The sequence below is a fragment of the Camarhynchus parvulus genome, chromosome 9 (assembly GCF_901933205.1).
Source record: "Camarhynchus parvulus chromosome 9, STF_HiC, whole genome shotgun sequence".
In the NCBI taxonomy this organism is placed as follows: domain Eukaryota; kingdom Metazoa; phylum Chordata; class Aves; order Passeriformes; family Thraupidae; genus Camarhynchus; species Camarhynchus parvulus.
The window spans coordinates 14,037,929-14,059,899 of NC_044579.1; the positions used below are offsets into that span (position 1 = coordinate 14,037,929).

The 21,971-nt window shown below is 39.0% G+C and overlaps 1 protein-coding gene across 3 annotated transcripts in view; it reads left to right on the forward strand.

Moving 5' to 3' along the window:
* The window catches only part of SLC9A9 (solute carrier family 9 member A9), a 171,987-nt gene that overhangs the window by 54,866 nt on the left and 95,150 nt on the right, over positions 1-21,971 (forward strand). For all 3 annotated transcript variants that reach the window (XM_030954305.1, XM_030954304.1, XM_030954306.1), the window contains exons 7-8: positions 14,050-14,188; positions 15,025-15,130. In XM_030954305.1, coding sequence (XP_030810165.1) covers positions 14,050-14,188; positions 15,025-15,130 — 245 coding nt within the window. The remainder of the gene's footprint in view (positions 1-14,049; positions 14,189-15,024; positions 15,131-21,971) is intronic.

The window sequence follows — 21,971 nt, forward strand, 5'->3', positions numbered from 1 at the left end:
AGAAAGGTGAGGGAGTCCTTTCTGCCATTTCATTTGCAAGGCAGCCACCAACTCCTATTCATTGCCCAAATCCTTCCCAGAAATGCAGTACTGGAGAGCACAGCCATCTCAGAAAGACAGAGAGTTTATCACAACAGGATACTCCATAAAAATGCTGTTATTCCTCGGAGATCAGGTTATGATTATATGAACAAAGAACCCATTCCTATTGTGGGAGAATGGACTATTTCCAGTGGCTGCCCAGGAACACTAGGAAAGACTGATGTCTCTTGTGATCCCTCTGTGAATCACTCCAGAACCTCAGTGCTACAGTTCAATTTGAATTTCATCATTCTGACCTGCTCTAAGCATTTTTTTTTTTACCAACAATATCAGGTAAATTGCTTCCTCCTGCAAGCCTTGATCTTTTAAGGCTCAAATCCTTAAACTACTGAGGCTGTTAGAACTGACACAAATCTTCATGAAATTCTTTTGCATGTGCATATGTGTGTGTATATATAAATATATATATATATGCACGAGGAACTGTCCATAAAGCACATCAAAGTAATGCAAATGTTATCAGACACTCACTAGTTACATAATGCCCAAAAAATTTCCTATCTTACAAAGGAGGAATTGAGAGGTAGCTTTTGTAAACAATTAAATGTAATTTTTAAGTTCATTTTTTCATACACAGAACACCCCCCTCTCTCCACACCCAAGACATCATTTCAGTGTGCATGTTTCTCCTTTTGGAGTAGGAAATCTAATGGTTTCAGGATATACTTCTGTCACTTGAGCAAAGAGAATAATTGATAACAGCAGCATCAGCTGCCTTCCTTCAGTGCCAGGCACAGCAGGAGTGACTGCAAACCTCCAGTTACTGCACTTCACAGCTGCTTCAATGATGAGACTCAGCAAATTTCTATTCTTGGGATTTATTCCAATGGTAACAAAACTCCACTCTCTCCTTATTTCCGCTTGCTTTTGTATTGGTCTCAGTCTTTCTCTCCCTTGTCTTTCCAGAAGACAATGATCACCATCTCCATCTCACTCTACCCTTTGCCCTGACCTGCATGACCAGCTCCACCACTTCTGTGGCACTCTCCAGTCCCTAAGTCTCCCACCTGAGATAAAAAGAAATTATTTCTAGAGATAATCTAGGACTGTAAACTCCAACCTCCTTCATACCCTGAAGTCAAGAGAGACCCTGACTTCATTCCTGGTGCAAGCACCTCTTCACTATCCTTATTATGTTGTGACAAACAGAGGAGGTAATGAGGACAAGAGGGGTGATGTGACACTCACAGCGCTGGGGACAGCAGCTGGCTGCGTCTGGGGATCAGCAGTTGCAGGGGAAAAAGCCACATATTTAAGTTTTAGATGGTACATGCCTAAAAGATGAGATCTTGGAAGATTTTTAGTTGATTAAGTTTATCAGAACTCCACTGAGATTTGCCAACTAAACATTTTGGAAACCTTTAAAAATTTGCGTCATTTTGTCACATTTTCACAAGGGTGAAAGATATGTAGGAAACAGATGGATAATTTCCTCTTTCCTCCCCTTGGAAATGAAATTCAAGTCTGAATTTCAAAGTGGTTGAGAAAGCTTTGTAATTATGTGGTTGTAAGGTTTCTGTCCAAGATAAGCACAGAGGTAGTCTCTCTATAATGGCTCTGCAGTATGCCAATTTAAAGGGGGAGGGGGGGAAGAGAGAGAGAAAAAAAATCTTCATGGAAAATGGAAATAGCAAATACAAGTTGGCAATGTAGTCTCAATGGTGACATTTTGGCAAAGTCACAAGCTGTGAGAGACAGAAAACACTCAGGGCAGCAGTTGTGCAAGTGGCCCTGAGAGAGCTCAGTGTGACAGAGCTGGTTCTTTTCTACTGTGTTCAGGGCAATGGGACTTAGGAACATTCCCTGTGAAGACCATTGTACCAAGGAAAGACAGCCACTCTTTTTATCGGTTTGCTCTCAATGCATTTGGAATGTTGATGTTCCCTAACTAATTGCTAATTATAATGATCTACATATTCTGAATGTAATGTGCATATGTGTATGTTATTTGGATTTCTAATTAAATTTCAGTACATTTCTGGGGAGACATAGTGATGCTAGAATTTGGATTTTGAAAATGAAGGTTTAAATATGATTAAAACTTTGAACAAAGTAGTATCCCAACAATACAATGAATGAACTGATATTCACATTTTTCCCTTAGTAATTTCTCCATTGCAAAATCTCACTAAATTAATACAGTTTTTAGACTTTAAAGCATTTTAATTTTTTATCCCCCTTCACTGAAAGTTTACTTTATTTTCACTTAAAAGAAATCAACCTGTTTTTCTTTCCACATTGTTCTACTGACCTGTAGCAAGCGCAGCCAGAAGCAATAGTGAGAGAAATGAGGATAATGGAGTGCCTAGCAGGCTGCTGTTCCTGCCTCAGACACACTGGGAAAAGGTTACAGCTAGATGAAAATATTCCTGAAGAAATATATCAGCCTCCTGAACCATTTAACAGTGTACATCTTCTTTATTACAGTGTTTTTATTCCTAGTGAGTAAATGAAAGGTATTTCTAAACTCTCATTATAGGATGTTCACAGTTTTACATTTTATTTCTAGCATTAGCAGGACTCAGTCCATAGCTTGGAGAGTGTTTTCACTGAACATTGTTAGAGTGAAGTGAATGCAGAAGTTTCTGAGGCAAGACTCCTACATTCTAGTAATTATGAGGGTAATGAAGCTAGGCAGAATAATTTTCCTCTTATTAATAGCTGTGTTTAAGCCTCGTAGAACTTCCTGTCTGGGGAAAGTATTTATTTTTAAACTAAGTGGTGGAAATTAATGTGTTATACTACATGTTTATCTGTAAATCAATGGAGTCTTTACAAAGCCAGAAAGAAAAATTATCTGTTGGGCTGCCTGTCATTTCTGTGAGGTTTTTCACAGTGCGTTGGATAGGCAAATAGCATATACCTTCATTTTAACAAAAGATGATGTTCCTTAACTCTTTCAGTCTTAGCACTGGGGAATAATTCACAATCAGCTGGCAGCTGTGCCTCCAAAAGCCTTAGCATGTGTACTTACAAATAATTCATTCTTATCAAAGGAAAACCTCTCATCCAGTATGTTTGGTATTAGGTCATTTTGATCAAGTGGTTTATATTGAGGAAATTGGGATGGGTAGGATTTTATTATCCAGATTATTTTCAAGATTCCCATTAACTTTTAGATTTCCTTCAAGTAGCATATTTTTAAGTAGCAAGGCTTAAAGGTGACTTATCATTCAAAATTCATGTACAAAGGATAAAGAAATACAGACTTCCATTTTTTTTAGTAAAATATCCCCAAAGATGGAAGTCAAGAAATAGAATGAATGAGTGTTTGAGTGTGTATTTGTGTGTGTTTTCTTGTTTTCTCTTCTTGCTGTAATCCTTAAGGATGAAAAGAAGGTTTTGCTGTTTTGATTGCCTTAGAATTTGGGACTGAAATTCTATCCACATCAACTTCCCTGCCTAAGTGGTGATTCCCTCTCTTTGTTTAATTTTACCATGAGTGAAGTTCAGCAATCCTCCAGATTGCCAAGAGCTATTGGCAGGTGCCATAATCAGCACTGACTTCACACTTGAGCGAACCAATTTCCACAAGGTTCAGCAGCCCTGTCTCTGCTCTCAGCAGCCCCAAGCTGCTGAAATGAACCCCCCAGGCTGTGGAGAGCCAGCCACAGTTTCAAAGGGCTCCAGGCAGAGCAGCCTTTGCAGTTCCAAGGCAAAGAGAAAAGGTCCAAGATGGATGTGAAGCCACCTCTCAGCCTGTGTGCCGCCCTGCCCGGGTCCCGCTCCCTGTCACACTCACAGGCTGCCCTCAACGCCTCTCTGCTCCTGCTGTGAGCTACTGCTCTTCAGCCAGCACTCACCAGAGGTAAACGTCACTTCCAAATAAGTCTGGACCTATTCTTCTATCACCTTCTCTGAAATTCTATCTTCAAATATTTTTTTTTCCCAAAAGAGACTTACATGGACTATTTACCTGCCCAGCACAGTGGATTTTTCCAGTGGATGACTGTTAGTATGTGTACTGGGACTTGCTGGATTGTGCTTTCTTTGTAGAGCACTGTCCGATAATTTTGTTTTAACGTTCTCACATTAAAGGTCTAACAGACGTTTAGGCTATAGAGAACTTCAGGCTATGGAGTGATAAGGTAGTAAACAACAGGCAATGTTGCAATCTTAAGATATCTACCATGGTGGGGACTTTTCTTTTTAAAAGCTGTAAAGAATAAAATGTTAGCATATTAGCAGAAAATTAGAGGAGCGCTTGAGGCCCATCTTTCACCTACAGGAATATTACTGCCATTCTCTATGCAAGGCTGACCAGCTTTTCTAGCAAGTGCCTTTCCCTAAGGTGAAATTTCATTCTGTTTATTTGCTATATTTGGATCAGAAACAGAGACTTACAATTCAGAATATCCCTAAATCCCCATCCTCAGCTTCAGTATATCAAGAAAACAAAACATGTAACGTGTTTTGTTTCTGATGTAATTACTGCCAACACTACATCATACAATTCACATCTGGATTTCTTTTAGACTCTCTCATAACAACAGCTGCATTTCTTGTCTTCAGTTGGATACATTTTTAAAAATTAAAATTGCCATGGCAACAGCTGCAACCATTTATTATAAAGCAATAGAAGTGGAACTAATATTTGTGAGAGAAGCTGTGTTATCATGCAGGATAGCATTTCATTCAGACAATGCCTGAGTCACTTGTCCCTAGCTATTCCAGTTTTAAAAAGAAAAATATAGAAAATATTTTCAATAACAAAATGTAGGCAGGATTGAACAGCTCAGGAGATTAAAAAGATTTTCTTCTTTAGATTTCTGGCTCATCTCAAATCCAGATTAGCAAGAGGCAAAATTATCAGCTGTTTGGTGGGCACCCGGCAAAATCAATACGGCTATGGACTGTCTTAAAATGGCGTGGCTGTCGTAAAAGCAGCTGTAAAGCGCAACTGTCGCAAAAATGCCGTAAAGCGCGACTGTCACAAAATGTCGTAAAACGCGACTGTCGTAAAAGTGTGTCGTAAAGCGCGACTGTCGTAAAATGTGCCGTAAAGCGAGACTGTTGTAATACTGCCGTAAAGTGCTATTGTCGTAAAAGCGGCCATAAAGCGCAACTGTCGTAAAAGGTGCTGTAAAGCGGGACTGTCGTAAAAGGTGTAGTAAAGCATAACTGCCGTAAAATGTGTCGTAAAGTGCGACTGTTGTAAAAGGTGCCATAAAGCGCGAGTGTCGTAAAAGCGGCCGTAAAGCTCGACTGACGTAAAACTGCCGTAAAGCGCGACTGTCGTAAAAGGTGACGTAAAGCCCGAGATAGCAAAAAAACAGAAGAAAAAACAAAATTCAACTTCATGCCTGAGAAAAATCTATGAAAGCATATAACTAGTACATTACATTTTTATAATGAGATCTGGTAGAATATATGGCTGGTAGATTATAAAACTGACATCTGGTAGAAATCACAAAGATAGTTTTCTTTCTCCTGCTTTCTCACTTAACCTTTCAATTCTTTATAGCATATTCCCAGCAGCATGCTCCCAATTCAGTCCCTCCTCTTTAACATTCCTAGGTAAGATTTACACCCCTGTTACACTTCAGGCAGTGACATGGGGCAGCTGAGGCTTGGCAGAGCAGTGCTGACAATGGGGTCCTTTGCTGTCCCACTGACAAGAGGAGAAGCAGTGAGAGGAGAGCCTGCTTTCCTCGAGCTGAGCAGGACTGGGCACTTAGAGCCTCCTCTCCCTGTCTCTGGGAGTATTGAGACAGGAATATGGAACATTCTCTGTGAAAAGACAGGGCGTGCACTGCCCTTGAGCACATCAGATTTTCATAAGCAGAGGTCACAGAAGAAAAAAGTCCTTTGAGTATTAAACAAGAACCTGCTGTATATGTTCTTCCATTGATCAGCTAAGCAATGTGCTACTGCCCCTCACTCCTTTGTCCACATTCATTCAAGGGAATTTCAGAGAAGATTACAGTGTATTGTAGTACTGTTTAACCAGCTCAATCTCAGGGACAAGTTGGTTTAAAGCCTGGAGGAGGGTGAGGTGAGTAGGACTATGCATACGTGAAGGATAAGAAGCAGCTGTTACTACAAAGGAAATGCTGCTTTCATCCCTGGGTATCTCACAGTGCTCAGAGGTCTAGTGGGTTCTCCTGCAGTGTTATGAGGATGAGTCAAAGCCTAAATGAAGGCAATACTGTCTGGCATAAACTATACATCATTTTCTGTTGTTTCAGTGTTAAACTGCTCCTGAACAAAATCGTGGGCTGTTTGATTATAAGAAAATTACTATTTAATAAGGATTTAGTAGAAACTCTTTCCATTCAATCTCTGCTAGTTGCCCATAAGAGAAAGGATTCTTCATGGCTAACCAAGCTGCTTAAAACCTTCCTTAAAGTGTTTGGGTCATATCCTGCTTTTTTTGTAAGGTCAATGCACATTTATACCAACTGCACTGAATCAGTGGAGTTACTCAGACACTCATCACTGTAAGGGTAATTTGAGGCAGTTTCTCCTCTAGAGCAGGATGATAGCAAATCATAGTGATTTCTGGTAATCTGCTGCAGCGTTCCAACGCTCTGCTCCGTGCAGGCAGCCAGCAGCCCACAGCATTATGTCAACAGGCAGGTGGAGTTCAATTGACATAGATAAATATAACTTTTGTTTGCAGGAACAAAGGCACTGTGAAAGACTGGTGTAGTTGGAAGGCTTTGTTACCTCATCCTTGAGTTATCTCAAAAATTTTTGTAGAAAAAGGGAGGGTAATTAAGATTACCCATTCTTCTAGTTATCACCTTCCCTAGTCCCATAGTATCACATTCTGCCACTTCTGTACAAATAAACCTGAGGTGTGGATCGAATTAGGCCTCCAGGAGCACATTAAACTCTTGCTTATGCTCACAGAACATTTGCAATTGCACATTAATTCAATTTTTTTGATTTCAAGAGAGATATACCATTTTCACAGAAAATCCTTATTCCAGAGTCTCATCACCCTGCACTAATGGGAAGAACTGTCATATAAAGGGAAGGTTGTATAAATGTTTCTGATAAATATTTTTCAGCTCTTTAAGTAACCTTGGAGATGAGTGGCTCAAGTAAAAAATTTAAAGATAACACAAAGGTGAATAATGAAGAAGAATGTAAATTTAGTAGTGCAAGAGCTGGGAGTGGACAATAGCTCCCAACTCAGGTCTCAGAAGCAGGGAGGCAAAAAGATTGCTCAGGTTCGTGAACCAACATTAGCAAGACTCTTAACACCTACAGCACATCTAACTCCCCTTATGGCACAATTAGCATCATGCAGCAGGTTTGGTTCAAATAACATAGAAAACTATTTCATTTTTCTGTCTAGATATTGACTGAAGAATTTTTAACTTGTTCATTATTTCTTGTTAACTCAGAGGGTTGATGGGTTGTAACTTTCACAGTCATGTTTTCTTTGCAGAAAAAAATGCATATTTTTTACAGCACTGTTCTACCTTGTTCTCTTTTGCATAAGCATAAGTGATTACAGAGAGATGGCAGGGGAGAAGTCCAGCATTAGTACAATAAATACATTTATCTCTTCCTTGGTGTTGATTCTTTGTTTCTACTTTCTTAGCACTATGTGCATCCTCCCAGTTGCTGAAGCCACTGAAATCTCCCTAACTGGGGGGATAGATTTCAAGCTGCTCTAGACAGACACAGGCCTTTCCTCTTCATACAAAGTTTAAAAAGAATGGAAATTAAACAGTGAGTTGGATTACAGTTCTGATATCCAGATAAGAAGGGATCATATTTGCAGGCACAGAAATGTGTAAATTATGTGCCTTTGGATATGATCAGCTCATAAATAAGGACAGTCAGAGGGATAACACAGAATGCAGCACATGCTGTCACAGACAGCCCACTATCAGCCATCTGTTTTCTGCTGATGTGCTTCATTCCTCTCAAAGATGTGGGACAGGAAAGAGTTGTCACTATGACTGTGATATTTCCAAATAGATTTATGAAAATTAGGCATTTAGAAGCAATAGCAGTCATTTGAGAATGAAATATTCCTATGCCAAGCCTCAGAGATATGTGAACAAATTTTACTGTTAAAGCCTTAATTTTCTTTTGCATAGATTTTAAGCCCATGTTGCTGTTCATCAGGATTTCTTTCTGTCACAGATAAAACCAGGTTAGAACAAGGTAATGAGAAGCTGAGATACTTGTACAGATGACAGTGCACACCATTGCTCAGGTGCACTGGGGCAGAGAAGCTCCACACCAGATCAGAGATGATGTTAGGCTTGAAATTGCTCTGCCTGCAGGCCCATTAGGTCCTTAATCATTGTCAAAACTCTCACCTCAATCTCCTTGCTGTGAGTCAAAGTGGCTGCAGCCCTGAAGTGAGCAAGCTCTGAGCAGGCTCAGAAGGATGCAGGGTGTCCAGCACCAGGGACTGGCAGAGCTGTCCCTGGGCACCAGGGGAGCTGAGCTCAGCCCCATCCAGGTGGGTGAGATAGCAGGACCTTGTATGGCCCAGGTGTGGGATTTGAGGGCAAGAATGGGATCACCAGGATAGATGGCTTCCAAGGCTCCCATGGGAGGTAGAGCAGACCTCCAAGGATTATGTGTTTGGGGGTAGATGGCAACTAAGATCTGCATTATGGAAAGTCCACCTGGAACAACACAAACTACTTGTTGTTTTCTCTGACAAGCTGCTGCTGCTGTTTGTCAGCTCAGGCTTGGATGCAGAAGAAAACTGAAAATAGTTACTTGTGTAAAAGCAATAAAAGCTCATATACAACAACATAAGTGTTAGCTTGGTTTAAACTAATCAAGATAAAATGTTCTCTAGTATTTTAGACATTCTGGAAAAGCCTACAAAGGAGCAAAGTAAGGTCAGAAAACAGAGGAAGAAAATGAGCCGTGGTACAGAAAAAAAGAAAGAGAGTGTAAACCCAGATAGAAAATAGTTTCTATGAACAACTGCCAGACCTTTTTCTAGAATTAAAAACAATAATAGTAATACTAATACTAGCAGTGATGAAACCAGGCTATAAGTGGAATAAAAACCATGGTCTGCTGTATTGCCAAGGAGAATAAAATTTTGGGTATCCATAATGAAGGTTCAAACACTGGCCACTTGGGCAGTAATTCAACTATCAGCACCTTTCTTTTTTCTTTCCTTTTATTTTTTTATCTGTTATATAAAGTTCTATATAAATAGAAAGTTTAATATCTATATTTCTGCAAAGTCTCTGCTTCAGGAACCATAAATGTCTAAAAATTTGCAAATATTGTCAGGAATAAATTCCATGGAGACAGATTCATTTATACAGAGAGATGTACAAAGACTCCTCCTTGTTCTTTCAGTGTACTGATCACTGTTTTAACATATCTGAAAAATGCATTTGTTTGTTGTTTGAAATTTTTATCTAGAAGATCTCTGCATATTTGTTTCAAAACTGTTAAAACTGGCTGCCTCTGCTAGTCCTTAGGCCTTCCAGCTCTGGTGTGTCTTTGCTTTGCCTTAGCTGCCTGCAAACCTCTGCTTCATTCATGCTTTTGTTGGCTTGGCACAGTCACATCCCAAACTTCCCCAGTTGTTTCTACCTTTATGGTTCATCTGCTTGTTCCTCCTGTGGGAGGAGATCTTTTGTGAGGAAGCCTGAGCAGGCTTTGCCAACTTGCCAAGAGAAGGTGTGGGTGTCTGGTGCCATGCATGGACTTTCACTTCTTGTTCAGACACATATTGGGGGTAAATTACAGCTCTGATGTTTTGGCTTCCTTCCAACACTTTTAGGAAAAGTATATAGCCAAAAGTTGTGTGGGAACAGAAACTGTTTGATTCCATCCACTTCTCTGAAAGATTCAAGTTTTCCAACATGCTGTAGTGACCTACCTTTTTCTGCATTATTATAATTTCAGGAAAAATAACCTTCTTTCCCTCTTAAAAACAACCTTGAACTCTAGAATACTTTTTTTCTGGCCTGCTTTATTTTTCTTAATTAGCAGCTGATGAAATCACCATGTAGTTCTAAAATTATTTATCACCTGAGGGAGATCCCACTGTATTCAATGAAGGTATTTTAGGCAACATCTGACCTTCCTGTATTTTCAGGTATTTTTTTCTTTTCTCACATTGTGCAGTGTTACATGGCACGTGATGAAGGGCAAGGATGAAGAAGAGCACTTGGCTAAAGGAAGCCCTGTGGCTTAGCAAGTGCAAAGAAATGTTCCTTTCCAATTATTATTTTCATGTTGGTCAAAAAGACAGGAATAAACCAGTCTGTTTATTGGTTATTTCTAATAACTGACTCTACATAATTCTATTAGAAATTTTCTGCCGTTCACACACATTTTCCTTCTGATGCTTGAGTGTATTTTCTCCAGCATAATGCATTTTTCTAAAATTCATCTGATACAGGTGTTGCTTCACTTTGGCTTATATCAAAGCAAAGAATCTTTATGCTGTTCTGCTAGTTAAGGCTGATTAGCAATCTCTTTATTTGATGCTGCCACATTAGCCCTCTGCACATCAGGTTTGGACAGAAACAAAAGTAGGATACAAGATTTAACCTCAACAACAGATTTTTCCTCAAAAAACTTGCATGAATTACTGGAAAATCTTTGCTGCAATGCTAAGTGCTTTCTATTTTATTTCTTTTTTCCAAGGAAAATACATTGTGCTGTACTCACAGGCTGGGAAAACTAACAGGAAGAAAAAGATGCTTTGAATAAATGAAGATGCAAAAGTAATCAATTAAGATGTAACAGGAAATGTGACTGGATGTTTTCTATTGCAAAAGCCCTTCTGTCATGCAGACTTTTAGTGTTAGATCTCTATAAAGTGTGTAGAATGACAGTGTTTGTTATGCTGAGCTTTCACCCTAAAGTGATCTCAGCAGATGAGGGGAGGGAAGTGGAAAGCTTAGCGTGGTACAACTGACACAAACTGTTAATCCTTCTATCTGCTTCAAGAAAAACTACCACCCCAACTTGCAATACATTGCATAAATAAATATTGCCTGTATTTCCTTATTTGGAAGCTGTGAAAGCACTTGAGCCTGCCCAATGTTGTTGGCTCAAGGAAACACAGAATAACTGGAAATAAAAAGAGATCTGTTAAATAGCTGTCTAATCTAGAAAGTGCTGGCTAATCCTTGTGAACCCAGCCAGGAGGTGAAGTATTATTCCAACCAGAAGGAGAGGCAGAGGTTACCAAGCTCACACAGACAGACAGTAGGGACTGGGACAGGTGTCTGTGAGATACATATATTGAGTATTCAGTGGGGAGCAACAAAAATCTCTCACTCCTATCCCTGCACTCTGTCTCATTCTGGCTGGCAGATAAAGCAGGCCTTTGCCATTAAATCTGTTCATTTATCAGTCTCTGAAAACAGTTTTCTGCTGCATTTACTTTGAGGACTCCCTTAATCCACCTCTGATACAAAGTTACAGAAATAAACCCTTTTTTTTTTCCTTAAACTCGTTCAGGGTTTAGAAAGCCTCTAAAACCTCAAAACAGTTTGAAATTTAGTATCAAACCCACACTGCTTATTAATGAACTGCAATCATCCCCTTTGTACAGAGAGCAGATAGCAGAGAGAGCAAGTCATGCCAGCAGGCCTCTTGAATAGCCGTCCAAGGAAAAGGAAGAAGAGTAGAGGTGCTATAATTTTAATTATGGTTCTCTCCAGTGTTAAGCTTTGTAATTTTGTTTTTAGGTCAAATAATTGGTTTGGCAGTAAGTAGTGGGATAAACAGAATAAAATCCTGTTCTGTTAAGTTGCATCTTATATAGAAAACCTCAGGTAAATTACTCTGTATTTTGGATCCTTGAAAGGATTAAAAGTTAGTGCTAAAAAGAAACATATCCAGAAAAATAAATAGCTCTAGTAGAGAATAATGTGAAATGAAAATAGAAGTAGATATTCTTTGAGCTGCAGGGAAACAGGAGTTCTGGAAAGATTTAGATCAGAAACCACAATAGTATAATGAGCATATGTCATGTTATGGTGCTTTTAAAAAATCATGGGGGGCACACTGAGTAAAAAACTTTCCAGTGAGAGTGAGTCACTTTATACTTGTTCCTGAAATAACTACATTAAGAATAGGATGATTTCTTCTAGTTTTTTTCATCACTGAAATCTGTTGGTAGATTGGAGGGCAAACTGTAACCCTAACCAGTCTTAATAAAGCCAACTTTTCTCGCTCTAAGATTAACATACTTTAAAAAAAAAAAAATACTGACTATGGCTTACATTTGACTAATAAATTCTCACTCCATGTCAAGACCTCTTTTGTTACTGAGCATCCCTATCATGGTCAGAGCCCATCATTCTAACAGAACCATTTTCCTTGATTTTAGGACCTCTCTGAATTCACTACTCAATGCAGGCCAGAGCACCAGTGGCACAAAAGATCATTTCCTGATCTATAATTCACTAAGCAAAACAGAGCAGCAGCTGCAGGCTTTGTACTTGGCTGGGACAAACATCAAAGAACCAAGTGGCTGCTTTGCTGTCAAGACACACCTACAAGTTTCTAGGCAAGAGAAACAAAGAATTTTAACTGATGCCCTGGTCTAAGAAAGCCACAGCTGAAAAAGGACAGAAAATTTAGATTGCAACATGCCACTGATCACCAGTTCCTCTGTTGCCAGGGTTCTGTGTCCTTGTATCAACAGCACCTTCCACCAGAAGTCATCTCACTGATCGGTGGTGGTGCTAATCATCATTACTGGAGATCGCAGATTTTAGTGCTTACTTACTTCTGTTGTAGTACATGAGCATTCCCCCCTCATATTTGTGGTGCCCCCCCATAAGCCTTGAGAACTCTTGTGCCATTTCTGCAGACTGAAAGCATGAGAACTGTTTTCACATCTTCATGTTATTTCAATGCATCTGTTTAGAAAATCCTTTATAGAGAACTTCAACCCTGAGCCTTATTTCCAAATGGAAATCATCAGACTGCAATGATTGCATTCTTAATATCCAAAAGCTTAAAATATTCACAACTTTTTAAAAATTCTAAAATTTCAGTTCTTAAAATACCAATCATTTTCCATCTATCCAAGGCACATTCTAGAATCCAAAGCCAAGCTCAGCACATTTTCTTTGACAAGGATCATAAAAGTACTCAAAACAGTACTCAAAGCAACAGAACACAAAGGTGTAAAATGTTTCTTAATTAGTTTGTGAGGCTTAGAGCTATTTGGTATCTGTTCAACATAACATTTCAACAAGCAAAAGGACATACATACATGGAGTTACTGGTGTTCTGGGTAATAACTGACTGCTGGCTAACAATTCTGAGACACTCAAGAATTATTTCATGCACAGCCCCTTTGCTTTGGTGGCATCCTTTCCCATCCCAGAACACTTGTGGCTGCACTCAAAGGTGGGAAACAGGAGATGAGACAACTGCAGCAGTTTCTTTCTGTGGGACAGCTTTCATTCTGTCCACAAGTTTCCTATTGCTGAGCTCTTGCCACAGCTCCAGCCCTGGTTATGAAGTGTTACACCAGGAAGGAGAATGCTCAGTGATTTGAGACAAAATTGCTGCTGCATGTGTGGTACCTGCTGTGATTTGTGTCACCCATTTGAACCTCAGCCACAAAGCTGCACTTTTTATCAAGGATATTTGCGAATATGTAACTGCTCTAAGGACATATGGCTAATAAATAATTCAAAGTTATCTATCTTCCCTGCAGTTTTCTAACCCACCTACCACCTTTTAATGTTTTGTTGGCCTGGAAACAATATTGTTTATGGCACTTCCAGTATAAAAGTGTTGCTGACTGGCAGTAGACTATTTCCAGTGTGATACCTTGAAAACAAATTGGTTCTCCCCAGTCTCCATCTGCTTTGCTCTCATCTGCTGTTAGCCCAGAGAAGTCTTGGTTTGCATTTTGAGTGCCCAAAACTGTTCATTTGTAATTACTGATTCCAAAATTGTTACAATGTGATTGAATTGTTCCTTTTTCTTTCCCTCTCTCCCACCCCTTTGTTTTCTTTTCAGCTCTATATCCATTTACAGTCCTAAGGAGAATCCTAATGCTTTTGATGCTGCAGCTTTCTTCCAGTCAGTGGGAAATTTTCTGGGGATCTTTGCTGGATCATTTGCCATGGGATCCTCTTATGCTGTTGTCACAGCTTTGATATCCTTTATGGTTTGTTTTCAGGGAGCAAATCTATATATGTTGGAAAAAATATGCAATATCTGAGAGTGACCACCTTTAGTTTCGGCCTGAAGCTTTTCACTCAAGGCTCAAGTGTTTGTAAACAAACAGATAAATCATAAATTGACAGGAAATTTCATTTGTCAGAATCTACAAATGTCTTTTTTTACATTTATCATTAGGCAGGATTCTGGCCTTTATCACCCTATTTGCAAATAATTGTATTTTAAGGAAAGTGTTTTGAAGTATGTTGAGGCTCAAACATTAATTTATTAAGAACAACAACTCATTTATGAACTCCAGGCTAGCAGCAATTATACAAAACTACAAGGGAAACACTACACCGTGTCAGTGTGACCAACAAGTCCATCAGTTTAACTAAGCTGGAAATTAAAGGTCTTTCTGTTGCCCTGCATTTTTTCTAGTGTTTTGCAGCTCATATAAATGCTACTGTAGAAAGATCAGTGATTTTGATCTTTCTTGCATTCACAAAAATGTAAACAAATGCCAGTTTGTTTATAAATCTGGACAAAATTACTACCTTTTCCTTTTTTCTAGGAAAAAGAATATCAAATGCAACCAACTAGGTATTAATTCAAACTCCACAAACATACTTAAAATAGCTGACTTTAAAATCTGTTCTGGATTTTGCTCCTTGAGATAAGTCAGAAGTTGTGCAGTTCTTCCCAAATTCAATGTTTAGATGAGTATGGTGGGGGAGCTTGCTTGCTTTCTTTTATCCTTTCTCAGATTGGGGATAATTTTAGCTTACAAAACAATTGGGTTTTTATTTTTCCTTAGTAATCTTTTAGCACTTGACAAAATTCACAAAGTTGTGTGAGTTTCCTATGTTGGAGACAGGTCTGTTTTTCCTCCTATCCTGGAGTGCCTTCTTATCAGCAGAAGCTGCTGGGCTTACAGGTAAGTATTGCATTTAATGAAATAAAAGCAATTTTATGATATGCCTCTAGTGTGGGTAAAATGCATGGCTTATTTTAGGCATGACATCATATCTTAAGCTCCTAAAAGCCTGTTGCTATATTGGAGATTGTTTCATCTTTAAGAACAATTCTGTAGTGACAATGAATAATTCTTCCAAAGACATAATAGATCAGGCTCAAGTCCTCAGTCTCTCTTCCCTGCATTATCCCATCCCTATTAATGTCTCTTTATTAATCCCCCTATTTTCTGGCCAGCTGTGGGAGCAAAGATAACAGTAAGGCAAGGAAGGAAGGAGGCAGTGCCCTGTGATTACCAGCCTGTGCTCCTCTGCACACACTCCATATCCTGGGCCCTTCTCATTTTTCTCAATTATCAATAATTGAGACAATTACCAAGAGTAAACCAAGTGCAGGGCCAGTGGGTTGCATCCACCTTTATACTTCCAAAAAAAAAAAAATAAAAAACCTCTTGTTCAGTGCACCTACATGTAGATTTGGCACAGCCATGTCCCAGTGGCAGGTAGAAAGATGTGTGATCTAATTGTTTTTTCATTAATGCCGAGAAAGAAATTGTACAATCACAGTCAATTATGTACTCAGGCCCTCCATTAAAGTCCACATAGAGGTTTAGGCAAAACTTTGTAAATGGGTATAGTTTACCTCCACAGCAATCTATTGTATAGTGTGACTCAAAAGAACAAAGTTTCTATGACCTTGATTGTTTTAATGCTCTTGAGGTTGTCACCTCTGAAATCCAGTGCTCTAATTAATGTCAGGGAAAATCAGGGGAAGAAAAATGCTTAATGGAGTGTAATGCAGCCCATGCTGCTTTGTTTGCAAAATTGTTCAAAGCCTTTTGAAGGCAACAGTTATATTTTTACTGAGTTCTGTGGAGCCAGCATGTTACATTTTTAATATGAGCCACACAATCAAACCATTTCTGAATGGGTATTAATATCTGCATCTTTGTCTCACTAATTATACAACTTTGCATCCTGTTTACTGCCAAATTCTTCAGGCCAATGAATAAAAACAGTGGTACATGAACTGAACAAAAGAGTGGTATTTAATTTCATCAAGAAAATCAGATACCAGGTGGAATGAAAGTCCATTTTGTCTCTTAACAGCTCTGTACTGGTTTGGGCAAGGGTAGCATTAATTTTCTTCACAGTAGCTAATGTGGTGCTGGAACAGCCCTGGTAATTCAGGGATATGGATATTTCAGGTGTCCCTGAGAAGCTCTTACACAGAGCCAAGGGGTTTTCTGCTCCTCAGCCCAGCAGCAAAGGGGCTGAGGGAGCCAGGACAGCTGACCCCAGAGCTGTCAGAGAAGCTGGAGAAGCTTTCTCACTCTTGCCCTTGCCTCATTCTCTCCCCCATCCCAGCAAGGAGGAGGCAGAGAGGGAGTGAGCAGCTCTGAGAGTCTGAGCTGCTGCCTGGGGTTACACTCAACAAGCTCTTAAAAATGTGGCATGAATGCTGCAGAAAAATGCAAGCAGAGGAGGAGGATTGTTGATCACTTGCCTGCTACTGGAGGTACTGATTTCCTAATCCAGTGACTTCCAAGTAAAGACTGTTTTAAAATGCATTCCTCACAGAGCACAAGGATGCTGTGTTTCAGCAACTGAACAATTGAGTATACATTACACACAAAAAGTAGATTTGTAAAGGAAACGCTCATATCTTTCAGAGCCTCAGGTGCTGCACCAAAGGTAATTTCCATTTCTCAGGCATAGGAACAGACTGTATGTCCAGACAAAAATAACTGGCATATGTCTTTTTTGCATGCTGCAAACATGCTGATGGACAGCAGAGTCTCTCCTGGTAGTTACCCTGAAGAGTGTTTCATTGCTCTTTTCTGCTGTAATATATAAAATATCTGAAATAAAAGACTTAATTATTGAACACCACAGATGGTGGTGGTAGCCATGGTATGGAATTCTAAGTGGGCAGAGAAGGAGGAAGAGAGTGGAACCAAAGTAAAGTTTCAATTTAAGGAAAAAATACAAAATTGTTGGGAAATTTAACTAATTCTTATCAAAATAGGAAATTATAGAAGAAAGAGAATTAATTCACCAATACATATATTCCAATCAAAAATATCAAGCATTTTTAGTTCTGTCACTAGCATTTTTTCATGGGTAATTTTTCATGGGTTCTGAGTTTCATGTGGAAATTGTTTAATTACACTGTTGTGAGAAGGCAAAGTTTAATCTTGAAACTTTTATCAGTTAAATCTTTGTCACTTAATTCCTGTAAAAGGCTTTTGTCAGAAGCTGTTATTACGGCAAAAACTCATGGAGCCTTTCTTGTGGCTTCAGAAGTTCAAAGCTGTGTTTTATAACTGCGTTTACTTTATTAGTACTGTGCTGACACCCTTTAGTTGCCTGGCTTAACCAGTTTTGATGTTGCTTTTGTCTCTCAATTTCCTCTGAAATAGTTCTACTCTCCTCCTTTCAAAATACTATTTTAAACTCCAAGTTCAGCAGGAGAAATATTCTGTTGGTTAGGAAATTTTCACCAGACTTTGGTTCAGCCCTGATTTCTCATGCCCATGCTAAGGAAATGTGTGCAGTGCCCACACGGGTGGGTACACACAAAGCACCTGCTGCAGGGGGCAGGGGGAGCCCAGCAAAGGGGCACTCATCCTTCAGAACACACTCAGCTCTCAATCCACACCCTAATTTCCAGTCTTTTCTGGCTTTCTTGCTTTGCCCTCTGTCTCAGTGTGTGCAGGTTCTGGTTTACAGACCTGTGCCTGACCTTACAAGCAGCTGTGAGAATGCAGAGAGCCTCAGCCCAGCAATGGCACAGCTGCACCACTGCATTCAATGCACCACACTCCTAGTACTGAAATGCTTAAAAAATCAGCTGGTTCCATTAGACATTTATGCCTATATTCATCTTCATTTCCTTGGATATTGTGTTTTCTCTGTTCATTCCTTCTAAATGAACTTCAAAGGATTAACACTAGACTAGTACTTCCCTGTAGCTATTAAGTAATGTAATTACAAAATAATTTTATTCTTATAATGCTTTCCACACCAGTCCTTCAATCATTCTAAGCTTTTTGAAGTGTAATATTGAAGTATTTCATAATTTAGAAATAATGGGCTATACTGGTTTTTAGTGGGTAAAGTAGGTGGTAGGGTTCACTCGTTTAGCTTGCAGATTTCTGAAATAAAATCTAAATGGGGAGTAGTACAGGTCAATATTTTAGAAAATATTTCATTCCTCTGCCTCAAGGTATCCCATGATATATAACACACAATATATGGGCCTGACCCTGGTTGAAAAATGGATGTGATCGAACCAGCAAATCAAAATAAAAATCTGGGATAACTACACAATTATTGTTATACTGGGAACTGGAAATTATAAATTAATGTTATGGTTATTAATCTTATAGCTATATCATCAAGCTGTGACACATGCATGATAAATTGATTCTTATACAGTAGAATCTAATTTGTGGATTTTCTCATTTGCCCTGGAGTATATCATTCCTGACTGCTGAGCAAAGCTGTAACAGCAGAATACTAGAGTAAGGTCAGTGTTAATAGAGATGTTTTCATTTGCAAAGTTCATTACATAGTATTTACTAGTAGACTATGAAAAAAATTTATAAATAATTTAAATTAAACATTTGTTGAAATAAATTAAGGAAATACATCTTGCATTTATTAATTGCTTGTTATCTTGTTTTATAATTAATAACATTTTCTAAATTTTGAATGATCACTTAGTCTGAGAAAGGTTTCATGATGTGCATGGGCATTTAATGGTCATCTCACTTAGACCTTCTCTATCTACAGCTGTTTGAAGTGACCAGATACTCAAATAAAAGAGATTAGTTTACCTGCAGAAATACACTCAAGCATATGCATGGGAATTGACTTGTAGGTATGTGTTCATTTGATGCATGCTTCAAAGTCACACAGTGACTCAGTGTAAAGGCATCAAATTGCAGCCAAGCTCTCTGATTTTTACACAGTAAAGACCTGCATTATGAAGACAAAAAAGACAATAGACCTTGAAGGAAAAAAATTGTTGCAGAGTGTAATTTTTGTTCCTTTACTGGTTTCCAGAGCCCTGATCATTATAAAGCAAAAAAGCTTGTGATAATAAATTACTGCTGCTTCCTCACCTTCAGCAATTCTTGTCTGGACATTTTGTGATGTTTCTGCCTTTGTGACACCTGCCTTCTTATTCAGGGGCTCAAAGGAGAGCAGAGTCTATCTATCAGAAAAGCTTTTCCTCCTTTTCCTCAAAAAATAAATAAGCAGCATATTATGAATGAGGTACTCAGGATGAGTCCAAAGATTGGTCTCTCACTGGGGCAATTTTGTGCTACTTTCCTATTTAGGACATAGCAAGCATGAATGTCACCAACTTATTTTCTTTAATATTGCTGACAAAGTGCATTTATCCTCATGCTGTTCACTTCTCCTATCTGTTTGCTGTGATTTGTCTAGAATCTGTCATCTACCTCATTGCTTTTCTAAAATGCTGTGAGCAGGTCTTGTGGACATTCTCAGAAGGGATCTACCAAAACATTTCTGTCTGCAGTTCTGAGCACTGTGAGCCCAAGGCAGTTTGGGCTTTAGTTCACTGAGCTGACATTATTCTATACAAGGAAGATATTCTGGGCTTTCAATTCTAAACTGTGTGGCTTTCTTTTCTTTATTCATTAGTAATGTGCCATGCTGTGACTTGCAGAGTAGGCAGACTCCTGCCAGTGAGGAGGGAGAGGGGATACTTTGGCTTCCAGGTCAAAAGGAAAGAGACCCCAACTCTTGTAAGCTCTAGTTCTGCCACTCCCAGGAGCACAGGATGAAATCTAAGCCCAATTAGGAAAACAAGAGATAAGAAAATGGCATTTGCCCAGCTGTGCAGAGACAGATGACAGCTGAGCTGGTCTGCTGCCAATCCCTTACTGGAGCCAGGGCTTGGGTCTGCCTAATTTAGAGGCTGCTGAAGGCACAGTCTTCTAAGGCAGTAAGAAAAAAAAAGAGAAATGTGTATGTTTTGGAGAAAAGCACATTTTCTAGCAAGGCATTAAGCTGAGACCAAAGATCAGTTGCATAAAATGTGGATAGTGGAGTCTTATTGCTAGTGGTTCAGGATAAACAGGGTAAGCACTCTTAGCATGGCCAGAATGAAAGCTGGTTTATGTCACCATAGGAGTTCCAGTGGAAATTGAATTCAGCAATTCATTTGGGGTTACAAAAGTACAACACTGAAGCCCAGGTCTCACTTGAAGCAGCCAGGTACAACACCAGTGAACAGTCCTTAGATAAGGGCCTAAAAAATCCCCTCAGCTCCATCTTTTGTTGCTTTCTGTCACTTCAAAATAAAATCAGCCTCAGATAACTCCAGAGATAAAAGCCTCATGAATAAAGCACGAGCTCTGGTTTGCATTGGTGCAGGTCTGGTGTGAGAAGCCTTGAATCTTTTCTTTACTATCAAGAAAATGATTAGTCACACTTGATACCCTCAAACAGCCTGGATAGGGAGATTGTTGCCCCTGGGTGTGTGGCCCCATTGCTGCAGCAATTGGAGGCACACAGAGTCTCATTTCCTGCCACTCACACGTTCAGCTGCATCCCAAGAGATGCTGTGGAGATTCTGACATAAATATGACTCCAAAGTAAATGTTATCTGATTTAAATAATTTCTCTTTTACCCAATCCTCATTGTTCCTTTTTCCACACATTTCCCTATCTCTGATGAAAAACCAGTTCCTGCTGCTTTACTGAGAGATTTCAGGATGTTGTGCATCTTTAAGAGGCATCCCAGAAGTTCTGGAAAGATTTTAAGTTGAGATGAAAACTGGTTTGCTTACAGCTCTTTTGAAATGAAGCTACATTTTTTACCTATTCCTTTGCTCCCCCAGAAGGTAGCAGTTTGGGGGTTTTCTTTTTCTAAATTCCCTTTTTTTACCACCAAAAGTCCCGACAGCTGGAGAAAAATGTCTGTTTTAATCTCCCAAATTAGCAAATTCTCAGGTTCTGATTGTGGCCACTCACTTCCAGGTTTGCATTAAAACATTGCACATGCTGCTCTTCTCTGATATTCCTTTTTTGCATGTTTGTGAAATGATCTAAAAGATTTTGTCTATTAGTGAGAGCTAATATGGGAGCTATTTTCAGGTTAGCACTTGTAAATTAATTCCCACACTATAATTTTAAGTTTCACACTATCAGGAAAATACTATTAAATGTACAAGTTCCTATACAGTTGCTATATTTTTTATATTACTAGCTTTTGACTCAACAGCCATTTCAACTACATATATTTGTAAAAACTAATGTAAGAATAAGTTCTCTAGCTGTATTAAAAACTAACAAGCTGTCTCAATTTCTCTGTTACAAAAAAATAAAATGGTAAGGCTTTTATTTCTAAAAAAAGGAGGTTGATCTGTAGCTCAAAGTTTACTAGTAATAAAAGCATTTTTCTGTGAAGTGGCTCATCTTTTATATTAAGAGAAAAATGTCAGTAATCTTTTAATGAATGCAATGACTGTATTGCACTTAACATTCCCTGCTTACTTTAAGTTAGCATTTTGTTCTGCAATTGTAGTACTGTCTCAGTAATTGCTGATTTTGCCACTTAAATAAGTAAAGAGTGACTGAGCTGTCTCCAACAGTCTGAAACTGAGGACAAGTAAAAGGTCCACCTTGCTTTATCTGCCTCCTGCATCTAATGGATATTTTCTGTTTTCAGCTCCAGTATTGCCTCATTTGCTCTTACTCACTTCTCTGTGAAAGCAAGCCCACAAAAACAACCTCATTCTGTGCCACACTCTGCTCATAAAGTAT